The 23,017-nt window shown below is 39.2% G+C and overlaps 1 protein-coding gene across 1 annotated transcript; it reads right to left on the reverse strand.

The window, feature by feature from the left end:
• Positions 1–8,165: 8,165 nt before the first annotated feature.
• On the reverse strand, positions 8,166–10,985 carry coq7 (coenzyme Q7 homolog, ubiquinone (yeast)). The gene is made up of 6 exons (XM_015001804.2): positions 10,803–10,985; positions 10,355–10,533; positions 9,631–9,745; positions 9,313–9,452; positions 8,790–8,858; positions 8,166–8,621 (listed from the first exon to the last, which is right to left on the reverse strand). Exons 1-6 carry the CDS (start codon positions 10,885–10,887, stop codon positions 8,544–8,546), a joined length of 666 nt encoding a protein of 221 aa, XP_014857290.1. The 5' UTR covers positions 10,888–10,985; the 3' UTR covers positions 8,166–8,543.
• Positions 10,986–23,017: the final 12,032 nt, after the last annotated feature.

Below are 23,017 nucleotides of genomic sequence, written 5' to 3' on the forward strand. Positions count from 1 at the left end.
GTCTAACAACATAAAGAAAAGAGGCATGCAAAGCAAAATGATTAACCCGACACTTGAATATGCACATGGAAAGCATGACCTCTCTTCATTGTCAAAGGTGTAAATGAATTTACTTTTTAAAGTTTACCAGCCTAGAAGGTTGCTGCAGAGGTTCCTCGTGATGGCCGCTGCTGCTGCTGCTGCTGCTGCTGCTGCTGCTGCTGCTGCTGCTGCTGCTGCTGCAGAGGAAGAAGTCAGAAGCTTAGCGATCTCTAACCAGGATTGAGATGAAGATGCCAGTCATGAGAAGTGATGGAGTCCTAGCCAAGTATTGATGAATCCTGCAAATCAGTGATGAGCTTTATAGAGGCACCACCTGAACCACATCACCTCCCACTTTCTCCTGAAGCTCTCCCCAAGACCTGAGATAAACCGCTGATGACACAGCCCAAGGGGGGAGGTACTGGACAGTCAGCGGGCCAGGAGAATAGATAACAAACATTTCTCTTCAACATATTTCAATCCTTTGCACACGCCCACCGCCAAGCACTTTACCAGCTGACCATTACTTAGAAATGAGCCCTCGTTGCCATCTTCCTCCTCTTTCTAAATCCCTGCTGGGTCAAAATGAATGCATGCACAGCGTTTGACCTGGAGGTCACCGGAGCACACACCTCAAACTGTTGTACCGTAAAGTTTCTTCTACAAAAATGGAAACTTTTTTTTTTTTGACATCACATATTATGACACATAATAACATAAACATATTGCTTCTGTAGTTTGTGTGCAAAAAAAACAAAAACTTATGGTGGCAAAAATCAAAATGAACTTGTCAAACAGCAAAACTATAATTTCCCTGCAAAAGAGAATAGAATAGATCTATGCAGCTACAGATGCACTGAAATGTCAGCTGATTATAAGCTTGACTAACATCGACTTTTCACCCAAAGGTGGAAACTCTAAAATTTGAATTTGTTCAAACCAGTGAATGTACCGCAGCTGACAGATTTAGCTATGGTAAATCTGTCAGTGTTTTTCACTTTCGCTGAATGAAAAACACTTAAACATAACTACTGCTTGTGCCAGTGGGGTAATTAGAAGAGAACATACTAGATTTGGCAGACATTTAAAAACTCTTAGGGTTAAAGGATAGATCAGTGGGAAAACACATTCAGAGAGCGAGCTTTTAGAAATGCTAATGGGTGATGATTGCTCATTAGAGTTAATAAACACATTTTAACATATCAATCATTCTGCTTTTGTTGCAAAAATAATAGTAAGACCATGTTTTAAAGCAACTGCTCCTATGACAGCGTCCCATTATGTTAACTCTGCTCCTGAAAGAATAACAATACATGATGACTGCTAATTACAGGAACTGTAAAAGAAAATATTTAAAATACTATTCATAGATTCTCTGATAATATTGTTCTGAATGCAAAATTGGAATCGGGTGTTCTGAATTGAATCTAAGTCAATGAAAATGCAAGAATGTTAGCAAAGAAAAAGAAATGATTTAAGTAGCATTTTCAAACTGAAAGGTGATGAAACAGACGAGCTAAAGCTAGCTGTTTTGTGTGTCTTTTGCTTTGAATATTAAACTGGAATAATAAACTGAACCAAAGGTGCAATGATTAAAACTAAGAACAATGTGGAATATATGTGATTGACTCTGAATCTGTATGAATGGATTATTGCAGGATTGACTATACATTTCTGCATATTAATTTGTTTTTCTTTGGGGTTTTTTGTAAAGTGCTTCAAAACAGCAATCTGTTTTTAACCAAATCCAAATCGCATCAGAAGGTCCTTTAGGAGGCTATTCCAACACTAGTTGTGTGTTTTCACCTTATCCTCAAATATAACTCAAAGTATTTGACAGATTACAGCTAAAAGAAAGATATTTCTTCACCACAGAAAACGTCTGCAAATCTCCAAAACCTCTGATTGAACCTAAACGAGTCAAGTTTAACCATTTCTAACCTACAAAGTAAAAGATTTTGTGCAGTGCAGATGATCTTTCTTTACCTGCAGCTTCTTGCCTGTCCAGGTCAGTGTCTACGGATTCCCGGGGTCGGCTGGTTAGTTTTGTTGGGTTCTGGTGATGAAAGTGACAGAGTATTTGAAAGTGATCTGCAACCGTACCCTCTCTCAGATGGCCTTAGGGTGACGTACCGACGATGGCTGAAGGATCACAAGCCGCAGGGCTCTAAAATTCTCATCAATGAAATGCACACCATCCTAAAGTGTCAATCACGGAAAGTAATGATCGCTTGGAAGGCCAAAGGCTACAGGGCAGCGCTACAGGCACTGAGTGGGACCTTGAAAAAAATCATATAAGAGATACTAAAAAAAGGGCAGATTAAAACGCTGTCCCATTTTTAAGCAACTTGTGGTATTTCATCTACTTTCAACTACAGCCAAAGAAAAACAAAGCTGCTACAAAAAAAATGATAGTGAGAGTCTATACACCCACGCGCAGTGCAAATGTAGCCAAGGCCTATAGCAAATTTGATCTACTGAGCTGAACAATCCTTCATTCCTTCAGTTGTCCTGAAGCATGCACACCACCATCTGTCTTCCCAGAAATCAACGCAACAATCTGTTTAGCAGATACCTGAAACAGCTGAAAAATGAAGGCACTTGCTGTAAATCTATCATCGTTTCACCAGAATGTCGATAGAGAGAAGAGGCATTACTAGGCTTTTTGTTTTTCTTCAAAATTGGAGAGGACAGAATGATATCTTTTTTTTTTTTGAACCAGGCTTTTGATCAATAGATTAAAGTGAACTTATGCTCTCCAACGATTCATCTTGTCAGACACTCTCCCATTTAGGTTGAACAATTAAACATACCGATAAAACACACAACAAAGCAGAACCGATACACTTTGGAAGCGGGTTCCATTACTACTGATAAACTTGTTTTGTTTTTTTTAAATAAATCATCAGGGCCTCATCAGAAGACATGCTGAACTTCACCCTGATGGGGCAGTAGCGTGACCCCCTGCACAACATTGGAGGCATTCTTTCTCCCCTTGTGTTGTTATTTTTCACAGCCAGCCTCCAAGGTCAGGACACCTAAAGCCCGGGTGGTCCGGGTACTTTGTCTGTTCAGCATGTGTGTCATCGCCGGCCTCGGGAGCCTTAGGGCTCGGCCGTGAGCTGGAATATTTCTCGGCTGATAACTTCAAAGAACAACGAGCCAGGGACTGCAGTCATGTGCTGGATTCTTGTGACCGCACCGCGGCAGAGAAAGGTCACGACCCAACGGGCTGTAGGTTCAAAATCCAAGAGTGCTTCAATCAAAAGATTGATCTTTTAGCACACCGAGAACGCCGCCTTAAAACATTAAAACTTCCCCCCACGGCGCTAAAACTGCTGACACAATCATACGTCGCCTCGCTCCTCGTTGCCTCATTCGTGACGTCGACAAATCAGAGAATCTCCCCGAATCGGCGTTGTCACCGGCAGCGGAGTGCGCAACTTAGCAAACAGGATTGTGATTAATGGGAGTTAAGAGTGGCATCTTTACAAGCCACACGAAAAGAAGCCACAGGCGAGAGAAATGGGACCTGGGTTGAATAACACCGCCAGAGCTCAACACTGAATCAACGAGCATGACACACAGCCTTAGCAGCACCGGCGTGAGGTGCTGGGCCGCAGCAGGAGGCGAGCAGGTGGCGCAGACGAAACCATCCATGAAGCCAGGTGTTTAGGGGCCTTCTGCAAACGGCCAATGCATCACAGTGATGAATGGAGGAGGGGTCGACAGCAAGGATATGAGGTGTTGGATTCAGTGATGCCTAGAGGGGCGGGGGGACGGATGGCGATAAGAGTTTTAGGGTTCACCTCGTTCTGCTGATCCCCTCATCGCTAACCGTGCATTTTGTCCATCTTAATAGCATGCCACACACACCTCCAGCCAGGGAAAATATGTTCAGCATGGAGTTTAGGTGTCACACCTGTAATCCTGGATACTCGGGAGATAACCATAACCAGCTTGAACAACATACAGTTGAAGCCAGAAGTCCACATACACTGAACAAAATGAAACGTACTCCTTTTCTTTCCTCAGCGTCTGAAGTAAAATCAGGCCACGTTCATCTCGTTTTAGGTCAGATAGAATTACCAAAATGAATAATAATAGAAAGAATATGTCAGAGACTTATTTATAAATAACTGAAGTGTCATAAGCTTCCATATGTTTTCTGATTATATGGTTTCATTGCTGTTGCAAAACAATTTGGTCAAATGTTTTGGGTTTCCTACAAGCTTCTCATAGCACATTTTTCACTTTGAGGTTGACACGTCAAAACAATGGCTCTATTGTCCTCAAGCCACTTTGTAACCACTGTATGCTGTGATAACAACTTATCGTTTTCTTGCCGCAATTCCTTAAAAGTCAGATTTGGGGAGTGCAAAATTCCACAAGTTTTGTCCATCCTGTTGCAAACTTTCCACCTGAGCTCTACCAGAGTTACCATGGGGTCACACTGCTGCCCGTCTGATTAGTGCGGCCCTGGTCTCAGTAGTTAGTTCACATAAAGAGTCTCGGTAGGCTTGTAGTTGCAGTTGATGAACTTGAGCAGTGAACCATGAAATGTTTAAATCGTGGAATATAGTTATATAAACTAACCCTGCTTTATACTCTCACACATCCTGATCCTTGACCCATCTTTGTCCTCATGATGGTCTTTGTTTTTTTTTATATTATACAATATTTTGATCAAATTTAGTATATTGGACTTTTCAAGGAAATCAACAAAGGAGACTAATGGCAAATGGACGAAAACATTTTTCTGATTTTAATTTGCTAAAAATGTGTAAATGTTAAACAAACTGAAAAAAAACAAATTCAAATGATAAAAAAAAAACATACTAATGCAGTTATTGAATCTTTGTGAGACAAACAGCCCGTTATTCCTGCAAACGTTTGAACCGTAATCTTGACCGGGCTGGAGAGGCGTCTGTTCTCAACCTTCAGTTGTGCTAGAGAGCGTGTTTCTGAATGTCTTTCGGTCTCATGTCATGGCATTAGCTTGGCCTCGGAGTTATGCTGAACAAACCAACAGGCCTGTCATTACACTGATAGATATTATTGAAGAGGGTCACGCAACGCTTAACTCTGGCACTCAGCGTAAGCGCTGCCGTCTGATTGACAACCTGAAACAAAGAAACTCAGCGACAACTGGGTCTTACGTGATACCGGGGAGAATCACTCAAATTTAATTTTGTAATGTCGATAGACAAGACAAAGAAAAAGTTTTTGTTTTTGATTTTTTTGTTTCTTTTTCAGTTTTTTTCTTGCACTAAACTGGCCCCCAAAGTGGTCAATTGGTTGGTGCAAAATTAATTGCATCTTGTCTTGTAAACAGATTTTCTGTAATATTGTTAAATATATTCACACTTGGGATTCATCAAAGTTGTACATAAGTATTTGGGTTTTATTTAACACACATATTCATACCACACATATTCTCCTTATATAATTTGTGAAAGGTGTATCTTTTTGCCTACATTTCAATCTAAATCCATTATTTTCCTTTGCATAAAAGTTACAAAAACGAATGTAACTTTGATGCTTGCTGTTGGACTGCAGTCGCCAGACATCTGTAGTCTATAATTTTTTTTTTTTCATTATATGTAGAAAACATTGTGCCGCTAGCATTCAGACAACAAATACGCTTTACACTGACCAACCTTCCTAGAAGACTGACCTTGGTTTGTGTTGTTTTTGTCTTTCTTCAAAGCAGATGGTAGATGTCACTGCATGACAGACCGTAAATCAGAGATTCCAGCTGAAATGATGTCAGCCCTTTACATCATGTGTTGTCACCTCACGCTATGAAGACATGTGGACATGTGGTCGCTCTCATAGCTACATTCACTCCTCAGACTCACGAGAGATTTTTCCAGGGGTTAACTAGTCGCATAAACAGATGAACAGCGTACGTCTTGCAGCATGAAACAAATCAGTAAGTTAGGAATCAGTTCTCTAAGCTGATTGAGCCTCTCTAGTGATACGGAGGTGATAAAGCAGAGCAATATTAATTTAATTGTAGAATGTGGCTGTATTAATTATTTTCCATTCTATTTGAAAACAAGCATAGGATTTTTTTTAGTGTGCCTTGTGTTATGTCACAATCACAAACAGCAAGAAGTGTAAAATTTGTGTGATATAATTTTATTATATACGATTCACATTGTTTCGTTTTCTTCCACTTATTTAATACTACAAAAAAATAGTATTTAGCATTTAATTGTTGCTGGATTTCAGAGTAATCGTAGTTGCTTCAACTATTCAGTTATTTAAAAGGGGGAAATTGAGCAGTTTTTCTTTTTTACCTTACGTTACAGTTCTCTACATTTAATATGGTAAAACTACAAGCGCATGAACTGAAACTCCAAGTGTAAATTGTAAATGGACTGCACATAATGAGGGAAGCTGGAAGGAAACTTACAATATTCCAGTTGCCATTGCCACCCCCATTTCATATCAATTCAATTATAAAACACCAAAGAAATTAGGATGGAAATTGTCATTTTTACCATTAAGTGTTTTTGCTAGGACATTAAAGCTCACCTTTATCCGCTAAATTCCCATCTGACTATTTTCATGCTACCCATTACTCACTATGAACTTCTGCAAAGCCGAAAGACTGACAGACTGCGGGTAGAAAAGCCAAAAAGTATTACAGCCTGTATCCGAAAGCTTTAATGACGTATGGAGATTTGTATTGTCCGTGCTATTCAAAATTTACAACAGCAATTATTCACGGATAGCAAGACAGTCACAGTTTGGTAAAAGTTTTACTGCTCCCTACATTCTTGCTGTTGCCAGTTTCTGAGTCAGTAATTCAGCAGATTCCTCTGGAAGCGATTCTGAGAAACCGTGCACATGAACTCCTGACATTTACAGGAGCAGGAATGATTTCTCCGATTGTCTTAAAACGTGCCTGTGCAGGCATTACCAGACACTTGGACTACGTGGTGGACATTGTTCATTTATTTGTGGCATTAAAGGATTTTGGTTAATAATATCAGCTCTTTAACGGAGCCATCACTCTGGTCTTTATGCGGTGGCGACTTCGTCACCCAGAATGCAGCTAGGAATGGAGCTGTACATGTGTTGCTTTATTTAAACAGTAACACCTCGCTGTAAACCTGTCAGCGCTATTAATCTGGGGCAGAGACGATGCGAAACGATCCACCTTTGAATTTCACGGCTCCCCGTTGTCTTGTGTCGCTCATGTGTGGCGACTGACCTCAGCTGATCATGTAACTACAAAAACATTTATACGCCTTAAACTTTTGCACATCGTCACCTTACAATCACAAACTTTAAATCTATTTTTTTGGGCGGGGGGGGAATTTGTGTGATAGACCAAAAGAAAGTAGTCCTTGATTGAGAAGTGGAAGGAAAGAGAAAGTTTTTTGCTAAAGAAACCCAAAAAGGTTGGTGTGCATTTGTATTCGGTCCCAACTCCCAAAGCTGGTTAATCCATCAAATTGCGTAGTAAAAAGATAACCAGTGAATGCACCATTTTCATGGTTAAACACGATGGAGGAGGCATCATGATGCTTCTCTTCAGCAGGGAAGAGATGACGGGAAGATAGCTCATCAGATATAAGCCTTGAGCAAAACATTTTAGAGGATTTGGGGATGGCGTGGAAGTTCACGTTCAAGGAGGACAATGACCCTAAACCTACAGAGGAGACATGTCGACCAGGTTGCATCGTGAGCCTGAGCAAATTGAGGAAAAATGGATGAATACTTTTCATCAGCAAGATCTGGTTGCGATCTGACGGCATTTAAGCTTTTTCTGTAAAGTGACAAAGTGTGAAAAAGTTTAAGTCTATAGATATTTTACATGTCGCCTAATGTGTTTTTTTCCATTAGTTGAGGTATGTCAGATTTTGTGGTACAAAGCATTTATTTTATGAACAAATTGCTCTGAGCATTCTCTGCGTTCACGCCGTGCTTCGTGCTCAGTGGCCTAATGTACCCTGAACAGCTGTGCACTTAGCGGCTTGAGATGAATGACAAGTTGATTCGTGAACTATTACATGAGAAAGATGAGCATAAGGTGAAGGGTGTAGCGCGAGCATCAACGTCTCGTGTGCATTTTTGACCAAGACAAACGGAAAATGGTGTAACATCATGTTAAACATACTGAGGACAAATAATTGATGGACTTATTTATTTAAAGAGAGTTAACCAACTTTGCTACCAACAACACAATAATTTTTGTTTTTAGCTTACCTGATAATGCAAAACTAAAACCAAACATTTGAGAAAATAATATTGATGCATTTAAGCAGCTGTACAGAAAAATTGAAGCATAATCAATGCATCGCAATGATGAAGTCAGAACTCAGTTATTTATGTCTTTTTTTTTTAAAGTATGTATACCAAATGTCACATCTGGTAAAAGGTACAACAATGTGTTGCGTCATAAGGTCCTTCATTCATTGATGACGGCGTCAAACAAACATTTCCAACAGAGAGAATAAAAAAAAAAAAAAAAAAAAAAAGGAAGTCTGTTGTGTTTAAGCTAAAATTCAGACACGCTGAGAAACGTATATCGCAGCTTTGCAGCCCAGCTGGATTGCGTTTTTTAGCAGCCAGTATCCAGGTAACTGAAAAAAAACCCAAAAACACAAGAAACACATTTTATTTTTTTAAAACTCCACAACTTGTACTTATATTAAACATATTTAAAATCACCCATATGGATTGAAGACTCAACTATCTAAGACATTATTTGTTGAGAAAACTTTCATGTGGATAATAAAAGATGCACTCACTGATTCGGCGTCATGCTCCAAGCCTGTGTCATGATGGTCCATTTCATCGTCTCTAAATTCCTTTATCACCTATTGAAGGGAACCACAAATTAACACTTTTTACATCACTTCTTGGTACAGACTACTAACAATGAATTTTATCATTTGTTCATAAAAAAAAAAAAAAGTGTCCCGCACATGTTTTATCGATGATGTTAAACAAACCAGTCATGGAGAATAATGCTATTTGATCAGGCAGGATCAAATTAACAGTTATCATTAACAGGAATGAGTTCAGGTTAAATAATCAAGTCAACTATAGATATCGCATTACATACGGCACAGAAAATGGCGTTCTGAACAACTTCAAACATTTGCAGACTTTATTCCTAGTCTCGATTTAGATAAAACAAGGAAGGATAAAATATTGTCAGTAAGTGTCATCTTTGAGTTTGGCTTCAGTCAGTTTGCTGGGGGACTTGCTCGAATACCTTTTTGCTTAAAGTTAAACACAAAGTGCAAACGTCTGAAGTGTGGCCCTCACTTGTAGCAGTTCAGTGTATCTCTCTGGGTCACTCTCCATCAGCGCTCTAATCTGGCTGTTGTAGTGCTCAGAGATGCTCTCCTCCACTGCCACTGTGCACGCCATGGCCCCCTCTTTACCCAGCAGAGCAGTGGACGCCCCTGGAGGATGTGCAAAACAAGAGAGATTAATACAAGTAAAACAGTAATCTTGTCTTTTTTACCGGCTTTTTTACCGGCTGTGTCAAGAGAGTTTTGTGTTTTTACCTATCTATTGTCTTTTTTTTTTTTTTTTACATTACAGCTATACGGACACTGTATATTTATGTGCTGCCCCAACCTAAAACAAACCCAGCCAGGTTCCAGAGTGGCAGGAGAGCCGTGGGTCGAACTCTGTTCTCAGCAAGGATTTCGTTGAATTTTGATAGGTGTTTCTTTTCTTGATCCCACATTTGCTTGAAAAACAAACAAACAAAAAGGTTAAAATACTACTCGTTCCATTCAGCTTGATCTGACAAAATTATTTAACTGAATATAAGTATAAATTTTGATTCCTTTTTAAAAAAAATCTATTAAATTATTTAAGTACATATCTAATAAAAAAATGGATCTAACAAATGAAAAATTATAAACCCCGAGTCTCTCTGTTTTTTGTCTTACTGTGAACATTTTCTCACTGTTATTAATGGTTTAACTGTATTATTCTCAAATATCGAACAACATATTGGCTGAGAAATGAAAACAGTTGCTAGGTTAATAAATTGATGATGCTGTCATTCTTTGAGCATTAAACATTTTTTTGGGGGGGAGGGGGCATAACCTTTCATAAGTTTCAATGTAAATTGAGAAACATACATGACCACATAATGGAACTTTTTAAAACGCTCCAACTATCAATTTCTGACCAGCATATACGACCTCTGCACTATTTAAAATATATTTTAATGTTCTTTAACATGAGACCTTTTGTAGTAACAGCCAACTCTTTTGAACGTTCCGCTCACGAACCTATTTTTAGACATGATGGGGTTTTGACACCTGTAGGTTTTCTATGGCATGTTTACCTGGATGAGTGGTCCAGTTCTGGACCGGCCCAACACTGCCATCTGCCCGGCGTAGATGCGATTAGCACCGTATTCACCCGCGTGATCCACGCGCAGCATCCGGTGCATCATCTCCTTCTCCTCGCTGTCGCGCGGCGCAGGAACAACACTGTAGGCACGAGCGCTGTTCTGGAGGCAGCCTGCATAAACATTATAATGTAAGCATGAGTAACTTGAGTAAATCCTTCAAAGATGGTGTCCCATCTCTAACTGCAGGGGGGGAAAAGTGGCAGATTTAATACTGAATAAAAATATTTCAGTAATATCAAACAGATACATTTTGTTTTAAGCACGTTCACAATGTAACTTCAAAGAAAATATCATGATGCCAAGCTGACAGTTACATCATGGCTATCTTAGGTAAGTGTTTTTAGCATTTTAGCTTCACGCTGATAAACCAGCAGCTCACCTGTGCATTTTAAACTCTGTCGGATCATCGCTGGTCTGACAAACTGAGGCCAGTCACAGAAAGCCGTGTGCGCTGCTCTGTGCATTATAGTTAGCGAAGGATTTAACCGCTACCGTAGAAAAACACACGCAAGAGGACACTGAGCGTCAGCTGGCTGATAAACCAAACGCACACTTATGACGTAGGCGCGCTTTACGACGACGCCCGATTATGGCAGGCTGTTGTATCATTTATTTAACGAAACGTTGGGCAACAACTTCTACTAGATTAAATTACCTTTTAAACCGGGATTTACTGAAGTGTGTTCCTCAGACAGAGATTAAAATACTCTCAGACATTTCTTAGTCTGGAGTTAACCAAGCTGTTTTTTCAAGTAAAGTCCAAAAGAGGACTCAAAATTATATATGACTAGATGCAATACAGATTAAGCCCTATTTGCCTCATGGTGTGTGATGAAACATGTTTTTCTTTTTTATTTATAATTGACAATGAAAGTCCACTACCAACATCATCTGGAAAGGTGAAGGAAGTAAAGAAGGAAGGACTACTGTAAGGAGTGACGGCTCATAGATGACCCGGTAACCTTTCAGCAGGACAATGGTCCCAAGTATACAGCCAAAATATCAAAATAGTGTCTCCAGGAGTTCCTTAAATGACTGTGAGTGGTCGACCAGAGTCCCAAACCTCTGACTGATCAGACTGAATCTGATTAAACATTTCTACCAAGATCTGAACATGACTCTGCACTGATGTTTCCCATTCAACTTGATGGAGTTCTGGTGACTCTGGAGAGAGACAGGCACCCCAAACTTGTTGCATCATATTTAAGAAGACGTGCGGCTTTAAATTACTGTCTATAGTATTGAGTTAAGGCTGTGAATACTTATGTAGTCCTCCAAAACAAAATTACATTATGGAGTGTTTTGTGTATTGAGAGAAAAAAAAATAGATTTTTTTTTTTTGAAACAAGGTCATAAATGCAAAATGTGGAAAAAACCGAAGCGCTGTGAATTATACGAGCGTCGTTTCTGTTTTCCGTATCCACCGTGCTTTGTGAAAACACCTGCACAGGAGCACGAGCTGCTGAGGTGAACAGGTCCAACACCATGGATAATTTACTTGTCTGTCACAACACAAACAAATCCACGCTTCTCTCCAGCTAATTCAGTGCTCACAGTTTACTTGGCCTACATATATTTGGCCTGTGGGGCATAAACAAACATTTAAAGGTGAAAATTACATTTTGGCGGCTCTCTCTTTGTTTTTCCTGTGCTAAACAAATTTTGACTGTTTTCTTTGTTTAGGCATGTTGTGTAAGAGGCAATTAGGCAAAGAAAATGAGGGCTTTTATGGAGCAATTTGTGTTATTTTTGAAGGTCTGCAGATGGCAGTGCAGCACAGTTAAAATAGGCAGAGGGACGTTTCAGCTCATGTACACCAGCTGGTCCCAGTTTGAAAGATTTCAGTTGAAGTCAACACATTTTTACTGAAAACAAAAAAAAAGCTTCATTTAGCATTTTAACTTAAATTAAAAAGCAAAGAAAAAAATATCTTCCTAGAATTATAACTATGATCTCTTATAATCCTGCTGTCATGAGTTGCATTAGCAAATATTAGTCTGATTCCTGCTTTTGATGTCTAATAATGACAGCAATAAACATAATAGTAGTAATAATGAAAACAATAAATTACACAACACCTAAAACAGACTGAGTGTAGAAATGTGTGAAGAGGTTGACTGCTGCAGCAATACGGTGGTCAAAAGTAAACAACGCCAGGGCCATAAATGGCAGGGTGTGTTGGTTCTGTCTGTATGTGTGTTTGTGGTGAGACACCGGATATGTGTTTCCTTATCTGTCTGTCTGACTCTGGGTTGCTACATACGTGTGGCCTCGTATCGGTGGGTTACCCAGGGCTTTCAGTGCGAGTGTATGTTGGTTTTACTGCAATAAAAAAACATTTCAAATAACTTTCACAATCGCCTTTGGTGATCTTCTCTGCTTCTAATTTAAAGCAACTAATTGCTGGTGTTTGGAAAGTCGCACCGCAGAAGCAGCGTTTCCTCCTGGTTCTCTGTTTTCACATTTTATTCGGCTGTTACTGAAAATAAACTCACTTCCGATTTTAAGGGCTGATGAAAACAAGTGCTGAAATTTATGAAGGTTTTTTTTTTTTTTAGATATTTAATCTTGAAATAATTAACGGGGACATTCAATTCAATAAAATCAGATGTTTGGAGTGAAATTACACAGAATATCTCAAGGTCAGAAAAAAGATCGTAAAATATGGAACTGAGAGGCAACAGCAAAAAAAAACAAAAAAACAGACAGACTCAGAGAACACAATGTTTCAGAAATCTGCTACAATTGTTTCCAATCATTGTGGTAGTAAGTTACAATTACCACTGAAACAAAACTATTTACTCTTCTCCAGTAGTTTCAGATTTTGTCATGTATCAAACTGAAACTGCAGTGAAATTTATTTAGATTTCCTGTAGCACACTAAAACAGCGTTCTAGTTCATAATTATAGCTCGAAGGAAAATGATACGTGGTTTTCTGGATTTTTCAACAAAAACATCTAAGAAGATTAATATGTAATTATGTTCAGCTCTCTTTATTTACTCCTAAATTAAATTATGTTGACTTAATTAGTCACATGAATTAGTTTTCATCAGTGGTGCTGGTTTTCATCATGGCCAGGCTAAAGTCAGGACATGGATCCAATTGAGAATCTGTAGCAAGACTTGGGATTGATGCTGCAGCTAACATCCATCCGGTGTTAGCTGCAGCTATTCTGGAAAGAGTACAGGGCAAATGTTTTAATTATAAGAAAAAAACTGGTGGAGATAATCTACCAAACGTATTTCAGCTGTAATTGTTGTGAAAGTTAGTAACAGAAAGCTGAACACATACATTTCAAGGCCATGCCATTTTCTTTCCACTTCCCTTCTACATTGTTTTCGTCTGTCACATAAAATCCCAATCAAATACACTGAAGTTTGTAGTCGTTACATAACATGGGAAAAAGTTCAAGCATTTCATGCTGGATGTCAACTATTGGGCCAAACAGTGACTCACAGTGACACGGTCTTACCCTTTTAGTATTTGGAGTTAATTGTAATTTTTTCTTGGCTTGTGTTTATTCTGCTACGGAGCCCTCCAGGGGACATGGGGAATTTTTTTTTTCTTTTGCGTTCCCTCGCAATACTTTTGCGTTCCCTCGCAAAAGGTTTTGCGTTCCCTCGCAATAATCTACTGATCAGTTCATGCGGCATAATTGATACTATAAGCCTTTTTTACGGTGGCCGCCGTACTTTCTGCTTTAATACAAGCTTATAAAGTTTTTCCACGGACTATTGAGTTATTATCGCGGGGTAATAAGTCATCTGATTGTGTCTCCATTGTGTTCGTGTCTGAATGGTTTAAAGGGCTGCTTTCAGTGCCGTTTCAGAGCCTTAACAGACATAAACATGCAGTAAATAAATCGATTTTCAATCAGTTTTTTTTTGCACCAAAGCGTTAATAATAATAAACACGTTTTCACTGAGGCTCTATAAGAGCAATATGAATGAAATAAGTAATTATTGATATGACAGGAGCAGGGGCTTTGACACCTGGTGGTGGGCGTGTCGATGTGGGAGTGACTGTCATGAAGTGGGAAGGTGACTGGCTGCTGGCTGTGTGTGTGTGAGGAAGCGGGTGAGCTGGGGGGTCAGTCCTCGCAAAATTTGGAGCATAATAAAAATTTTAAAAAATCGATAATTGTGACAGAACAAAGAAGAGGTTAGGAGTTGATTGATACACGGACAGATGAGATTCCCCGAGTTAATCCAGTGCGGCCGTCTACCACCATTAGTTTAATGTGTTTTATAATATAAAACGTGTTTATTATTATTAACGCTTTGGTGCAAAAAACTGATTGAAAATCAATTTATTTACTGCATGTTTATGTCTGTTAAGGCTCAGATGGAACGGCACTGAAAGAAGCCCTTTAACCATTCAGACACGAACACAATGGAGAAGCAATCAGATGACTTATTACCCCGAGATAATAACTCAGTAGTCCATGGAAAACCCTTATAAGCTTATATTAAAGCAGAAAGTACGGCGGCCACCGTAAAAAGGCTTACAGTATCAATTATGCCGCATGAACTGATCAGTAGATTATTGCGAGGGAACGCAAAACCTTTTGCGAGGGAACGCAAAAGTATTGCGACGCAAAAGAAAAAAAATTCCCCATGTCCCCTGGAGGGCTCCGTATTCTGCCGCTTTTTGAGAAATTGGTATCCTGGTTCTCAAAAGAGTAGGACTGAGAGAGCTCTGAGGTTTTCCGACCTCGTACCAAAACTTTCAGCGATAGAATGCGTCTATTAGTTTAGAACCACGCGTACACAAGCCAAATCCAAGCTTTTTTTTTTTTTTTAAATTAGGATTAGAGAATCTGTTCTAAACAAGGAACAAATGAAAAAGAAAAAGATACTTTAAAAAGAAAACATCTTTGTGGTCATTGTTTGTTATGTTGGAAAACAGATCATCGCCTAATTGTGTCTGTTTGTTGGAAGACGCTTCTCCTGAGTGATGTTTCTAGCCCTCTCTTCATTCCTGAGCAGAATAGCGAGTGAGCTCTGTTGGATGAAAAGCAGACCTACACATGGATTGTATCAGGATGCTTTGCTGCTGGCATGACAGAAAAGTCATGGTATCCCTCACCTTTTTGGGGGAAATGATGTTCCAGATGTCTCAAATAATTAGAATGAGGATTCATCTCAGAAAACAACTTGGCAGGCAGTCATCTTCTGCTGTCCATTCCTGTGTTTCATGCAGGATTTCAGTCTGTCCTCCTTGCTTTATTTGGACACATGCAGCCTTTTTTCTTGCAAGATTTTTTTCTTGTGTTTTTTTCCACAGGCAAAACTGTCACCAATGATTGCAAATATTTTCAAGCTAGTGGATAATTATATACATTTATTGAGATGCATCAAATCCAGAAGCTGTATTGAAATGTGTTTCTTCTCTGGTCATAAGCTAAAAAAACAAAAAGGAACAACATTTTAACATTCAGTATTGTCATCAGCGTCCTGCCAACAGAGAAGAAAATCACCATGCCTTCCAGTCTCTAGATTTTACTTTGTCTCCACTGATCTCATTTCATCTGTTTCAACTGTGCAGCAATACTGGGCCACGGCGTTCAGGCTTTATAAAATACAAAATGGTTCAATCTCAAAACACAATATGTCAAAAAAAACATGGAGGATTTTTTTCTTTTTTTTTTAAGGACGCTAGAAACTTGAACTTCCCTCCAGGTTCTATTAGAGGCGAACGGCTGTTTTCATTAGTCAGCCCTATGCCATGGCAATCCTATGCAAGCAGATTTTAAAACATTAGGAGAGATCGCCCTGACTGACTTGCATCAATGGCACTTTCTTGTCTCTTTGGCTTCCTGAAAAGAAAAAATAAAGTTTTACTTACTCAAAACTTTTTAGAGGCACCTTTATATCTATCTACTTATATCTAGATAAGATAAGATAAAAAGTAACAATAATGTGAGTGGGCCATGGCTTATTATGCAACAAGACTGTCATTCAACGGGGGTACAGCTGAACTATTTTTTAGCTGCAGGATTGTCAAATAAAAATGTAGGGAGCTGAAAAGGGTCCTACAAAACACTTCAGTTTTTCCATAACCCAATCAAATTTCCACCAAGTTCTAACCAAAGACCAAGAGACAGAAAAATGGTACAAAAGAAATCTCTGTCTCATCTCAGATAAAGTGCAAGATTAAGATCCTGGGCTCAGTGAGATTTTGTCTCAGACATTGTACAAATTATGAACCACAAGGAATAAGTTAGTACATGTTTCTAAAGTAAATGTCAAGAGCCAAATTATACATGTCTCAGTCTTTAGTTGAGCTTATTCATAGATACAACATTACACTTTTTCTGCTTCTAAGAAAGAGGGATAAAGGCTGTTGCCAAATTCAGCAAAAGCAATAATTTGAAAAAATAATTAGAATGAACCAGGACACTTACTTTGAACAAAAATTGATTCAAGTACACTGTAAACATCTATTATACTAAACAATGCTGCATTTTTTTAAAGGTTTCTTATTTAAATTTGATGCACAGTTGCAGGTCATTATTGGAACTATGCACCAGTATTTTTTTTTATTTAGATTTGATGAACTGTGAGCATTTCTAGTTAAAATAGGTTTTAAATAGCCAACTACTTCACATGTATTAACAAATAATTGTCATGTCATGTCATTTTCTTCAGGTTGTGTGTCTTGGTGCCAGGGGCGCGGTGTAAGGGGGAACAGTTATGGCAATTCTAAGGGTCCTTGACCGACAGGGGGCCCCACACACAACCCCCCCCCCCCCCAGCAGCAGTTCTAACCACTATGCCAGCATAAACCCTTTCTCCCACATCCCAGTGAAAAAAAGGTAAGCAACACTGTGTCCAGTTACAACCTAGTTAGCATCATTCCAGGGAATCCATAGGGATTTCTCTTTACAATTACACAACAAAAACAATATATTTCTGGCTGACAGAAAGTCAAACAATCTTTATAAAGTGAAATTAAAGCTGCAGTATGTAACTTTCATAAAAGATTTTTTTTTTTTTACATATTTGTTGAAACTGCCATTGTGTTGTGGCAGTATGGCATGAGAGATAATTTGTACCTTCTCCCAGTGCTTTCTAGAAACAACCAAAAAGAGGCAGGAGATGGGTTTTAGCGCTGTCAATCACAATCTCATGTGGCTGCTCATCCTCCCTCCCCCTCGATCTGTGCTATGCTGCTACTAGCATAGCCTGTTGTGAATTCTCAGTTTAGTTAGCATAGCTACCAATGACGGCAGATAAACAGTTTTTCTGTAATGATAAGTTGTTTCTCCACCATTAGCACATTTAGCAGTGTGTGAATGAAGTTGATTAACAACACTAAGTCCCTCCTTCTGGTTCTGATTGGTTGTTTTTGGTCAGATCGGGCGCATTACTTTAGCCAGCAATAGTAATTCAGGGAGGAGATGGAGGAGACTGATTTTTTTTTCACAGATGATCTGTCTCATAGCAAACTGTAACGACATGGTGACAGCTTTAACAAATATGGAGAAAACATTTTTTTAATTAAAGTTATGTACTGCAGCTTGAATAAAATGCAACACAGCATTTTTTGAGAAGTCTGGATGGTTTTATGTAACCAATAATAATAAAAAAAATTAAGCAACCGATTTGCTGTATTGTATGTGGACTGTTGCATGTAAAATTTACTAGCAGTAAATATTGTGGTAGTGTCAGGATTGAACCAAAGAAAGCAAAGCAGTTGCAAGCCTTTTTATGGGTTAGACAGACTCAAGAAACTGTAACAGTAGTTGCACAGCGGGGGCCCAATTAAATTTTTTGTCATGGGGCCCAAGATTCCTGGCGGTGCCCCTGCTTGATGCTTTTGTGAATTGTCTGTCATGTGAGGTCAATGGGAGTGTAATGGTATAGACATGTCACAATATTTTTAAAATCTTCCTAATGGGCCTGGAAAGTAATTTTTTTTTCCTCTGAAGAATCAGAAGAGTAAAAACACAAACTAAATCTTTCAGGCAATTTAGGCAAAGACATTCCTGCAAGATTCATAGTTAATCCCAGTGAACGCCCCCTTGAAAAACAAGAAAGAAGCAAATTGTAGTTATGTAAAATTCAGCAGCTTGACTGACGGAAGCAAAGGTCAAGAGAAAGTGCACCTCTCCTTGCACGCTTTGCATAAGATTTGAGGACTGAGCAACAAACCGCAGAGCTTCAGAAGGAGAGGGCGACTGGCTCATGCATGTGTCTGAGCACCTGCATGCATGTGTCTCTGACTGTGTTTGCATAACGTTTGCATGCATCCGTGGATGTGTGTGTGTGTCTACACACACCCTTGCTCCAAGGCTCTGGTCAGACGGTGCATAGCTGTGGCGGGACGCAGCCCGAGCGCTTCTAGACTGCACTGAGTCAACAGCGTCTGCTCTCACTTAGGGAAGACATGATAGGTCTTGTCTCATTTGGTCTCTGACTTGTGTGGTGGGACTCCCAGAGCTGGTGTGTGGGGTGTGTAATTTTAAGTAAAATTAGCAATATAACTAGTAGAAGAACAACATGCGTCATTGTCTCAGCTTACTAACGTCACAATTTAAGTCGACAGTTCTTTGGGTCATGGAAGTGTTGTTTGTTTTTTTTTCCTTTAATGGATGAAAATAGATTCAAGCATCTGCTTTAAAAAATAATTACTATGCGGTGTGGAAATTTAAAGTGTAAATGTAATTTATAATCATGTTTGCTTTACCAGTCCCCTTGAAGTTTTAATTATTAACAGAAGTCACTCCGGGTAGCAACACTTAAATGGCTCATTCTTTTCAAGAATTGAAGTTGGGTCTTAAATTTGGGCCTTTTCAAAAGTATTTAAGCCGGTTTAAGGCTTTTCACATTTTGCCACATACTTACCTCAAAATTAAAGTTACTTTGTTAAAATTTTAGTCCAACACAAAGAAGTGTGTGACTATGCTGTGGAAAGAAATTGTGTATTTTACAAATTAAAAGCTGCAAAATGAGGCATGTGTTTGTATGTAGCCCCTTCACTGCATGCAAATACATATAATAGTTTACTTAGGAACTCCTAAATAAACCAATGCACACCGGCCTGCACACACCAGGTGGATGACGAAGGATGATGATGGTGGCATCCTGAGATCTGATGAGGTCAGACAGCTGAAATCAGTGAAACGTTGAGGAGTGGCTTGGGCCATCAGTGGAGCTGAAAACAGGGCTCAGGAAGCTAAAAATGTTTGAGGCTCTTGTCTGATAGATTTCACTAATTTGGCCAATATCCAGCATCGAGGGGAAAACTTATGGAATGACCCATTCTACCCGACCGAGCTCAAGAGGGTCGGTAAAGGGCGATGGTAGAAAACGTTCCATTGCTGCCATAGGTGCTTTAACCCTTTCATGCATGAATTATGATCTCTGTATCAGGATTTTTTTCCAATTTTTTTTTTATTTTCTTAAGGCATAAAAAAGGTAGGAAAAAAATTATAAACATTTTTTTAGGTAATTTTCTCCAAATACAAAGTTGTTATTTGTAAAAGACATCAGTAGTATTGGTCTTTAGGGGTTATCTGATGTCACAATATATTTTTTTTACCTGCCAGAGTCGTCTACAGTAGAAGGAGGGACCGGGTCGGATGGCATGCTTTTTTATCTGTCGGCTATATTGGATTTAACAAAAATAATTTCTTGCATTTGCAGCTGATGGCCAGTAGTTGATAGTGTATTTTATGATGCATTAGTGTCCACTTCAGTGGTCTGTGTGCATTTATAACATAAAAATCCACAAGAAGCACAAGAAAATGGCTTTTAGACAGCTGTCCACTGTAGTGACCACTATGCTTGAAAGGGTTAACAAAGCATTGAGGAAAAGCTGTAATTACATGATATAGAAATTTGAGGAAAAAGGGAGTTTGATTCCTTTTGAAAAAAAAAAAATAGCTACAAAGTAGCAAAATGTGGAAATAGAGAACACCTTCCCCATGCTTACTGAGGTTTGAATCGTAGTATTGTGTGAGTGGAGCGGCAGGCAACATAATTGCTTTGACGGCATGGTACTCCAGTTGAAAACAACAAGTTAGTCATCCCAAACCGTTGCAAAGCAAGGTTGAGAAAGAAATTAAAGTTATGTAACAGTGTTTAAAAAAGCCAACCATATTATGGGTTTGGTGGTAGCCCTCTGGAAAAGGCACAATGTCTCATAAAACACAACTAAAATGAGAAAGTCATTTTCAGATTTCAACTCACCAAGGCTCTTAAAACACCACCTACCTCCATTTTAAAGACCTTGTACGTGATTCACACCAGATGACAGAGATTTCTATTATATTATTGAGCTGTTACCACTCCTCTGCTGCATACGGACATAAATATCCCGGAAATGTCCTGTTTTGCAGGTCACTGGAGAGAACGGAGTGTCTTTTTCCACATTGTAGTGGTGAAATCACAACTTTCACTTGGTTTTCACGTAGTGGAAACAAAGTAGTGCATATTGTGGTGAACTGGATGAAAAAAGGATAAACGGTTTCAAATATTATTTTGCAAATAAGAAATAATTTTTATTCAGCTTCTTTTATTTAGATACCCCTAAACAAGACCCAGTTGCTTCCAGAAGTTACATAATGAATAGAGTCCTCCTGCGTGTAATTTTATGTCACTATATTTAAATCTGTTCGGTGAAGGCTTGTTACAGAACATCAGTGAACAAACGACGTCAAGAAAACCAAGGAACGCCACACTGGTGTATTTTTATATATATTTACAAATATGTCCTGGTTTATGTCGGCCTGTTTCGTCAAATCCAAATGAAGAACATAAAGGTTTGAGGTTGTATTGTGACTCACGTAATATTATGTAATCCCACGGACACAAAGATGATAATCAAAAGCAAGTTTTACCAACGTTTCCAGGTGGAGTCCTCTGTAAAGGTTCAGGGTTTCTGAGTTTAGGAGAGTCACAAGGAGATCGGTTTGAGTCAAAATGTTTTCTTCAAAGGATAGATTTTACCTTCCAAGACGACCCGAAGAGCTGCCGAAGGTTAAACGTTTGGAAGGCGACAAGGAAGAAGTAATGTGTTCTGGACTGGCTGGGAAAAAAACAGAGACGCAGAATCAAGCTGCTTCTAGTGAAGGTGAAACAGTTCAATGCATGTGAATGTTTATCAAGGCTTGTCCAAGCTTAACAATCTGTGCCTGCATGGCGCTTAGTTGTAGTTTTAGCAATTGGAAAAAAACAACAAAAAAAACAAAACATGAAATTCTCTCTTTGGGCTTTCGAAGATTTTGACAACTAATTTACTCCACCAAACAGTAATAATAAATATGATTTAATGAGAAAACATTTAAGGGAAAATTTGCTTCCCAACTTATAGCTTTTCTTTTTTCTTTTTTTTTTTGAGCATTTAAAGGTAAAAGAAAAGTATGAGCTGCTTCATGTACAATATGGGCGTGATTATCCCTTCGAATCATTGAATCCAGCACCTAGGCCTGCAGTCTGCTATAATCGTGACAGAACGGGTCGCACTCAGGAGCTGACTTCCATCCAGCAAGCGTCCGGACTGGATGCAACCTGTCCAATAAGACCAGTTGAGGAATTTCCTCACTTCTGAATATTGACCAGGCGCACCACTAATAGTCAACTCGTGGTAATATAATAAAATGGAAGCGACTGGAAACAACAGCAACTCAGCCACAAAATTGCAGGCCACAGGAAGTTACAAGAGGGTCAGTGGATGCCAGGCTCAAACTTTCCAACTAGCTCCAAGCAGCTGCATCCAAGCCTCACATCACAAAGTTCACTGCGAAGCACCAGCGGTGTGACAGCTGCCAGAAGAACAGCATTTGCCCCCGTGTAAAGTTTGACTCAGACAAGGTTATGGCGTGGGGCTCTTTATCAGGAACTGTGCTTGACCTCTTAGGGCTAGTAAAAGGAAACGTTTTACCTCTCCAATTGCTTCATCCAAACCCAAACAGTCACGCTGATGCAGAACGTTCGTATTCACACACGCACACCTCCGGCTTCGGTGTGCGTCTCACCGGGTTCCCCACGCTGTCCATGCATTCTCCACTCTGCTTCAAACAGCAGTGGAGAGAGAGACCAGCCTCCGATGTGGACAACAACTTTGTAATTTTCATTTTCATCCTGTAGTTGTAAATCATTTGACAACCTTTGCAGGGATTCGGCGAAGAATTGTACAAATGTGATTCCTCGCAGCGTCTAATAAACGCTCCTCAAAGGTATTCACGCTGGCTTTGGATACAAAAGATTGGATAGTAGAAGCAGACGAGTTAAAGAGAAAAATCAACATTGCTCTCCGAGAGCATTTTTAAATAAAACAGGCTCCCAAACTTCTGACAAATCACACAACACATGACATAGAGCTCTGTGTGACATAGTTCGACCAAGGCATGGCAAAAAAAAAAAAAAATCTCATAAATAAACTTCTAGTAGTACTTCCTAGGAGAGTTGAAGCTGTCACCTGCAAAGAGTGCTCCAATAACATATTAAACCATGGAAAAGAATGGTGACTCAATTTCATTTATATAGAAAATGACAAGGGAACGTTTTTCCGTGTGTTTAGTAGTGCGACAATAATTTAGGGGAATTCATTCTCACGATGTTCACCGCAAGTGTCATAGGAATCA

The sequence above is a fragment of the Poecilia mexicana genome, unplaced genomic scaffold (genome assembly GCF_051168715.1).
Source record: "Poecilia mexicana isolate PSO_F unplaced genomic scaffold, ASM5116871v1 scaffold_1, whole genome shotgun sequence".
NCBI classification, from domain to species: domain Eukaryota; kingdom Metazoa; phylum Chordata; class Actinopteri; order Cyprinodontiformes; family Poeciliidae; genus Poecilia; species Poecilia mexicana.

What these genes read in the sequence shown, in the direction of transcription:
- coq7 (XM_015001804.2), bottom strand. Translation starts at nt 10,887, where the DNA reads ATGCACAGAGCAGCGCACACGGCTTTCTGTGACTGGCCTCAGTTTGTC. An exon ending in ACAGAGTTTAAAATGCACAG is followed by an intron (nt 10,534 to 10,802) that starts GTGAGCTGCTGG and finishes ATGTTTATGCAG; the next exon opens with GCTGCCTCCAGAACAGCGCT. An exon ending in GATACACTGAACTGCTACAA is followed by an intron (nt 8,859 to 9,312) that starts GTGAGGGCCACA and finishes TCCCTTCAATAG; the next exon opens with GTGATAAAGGAATTTAGAGA.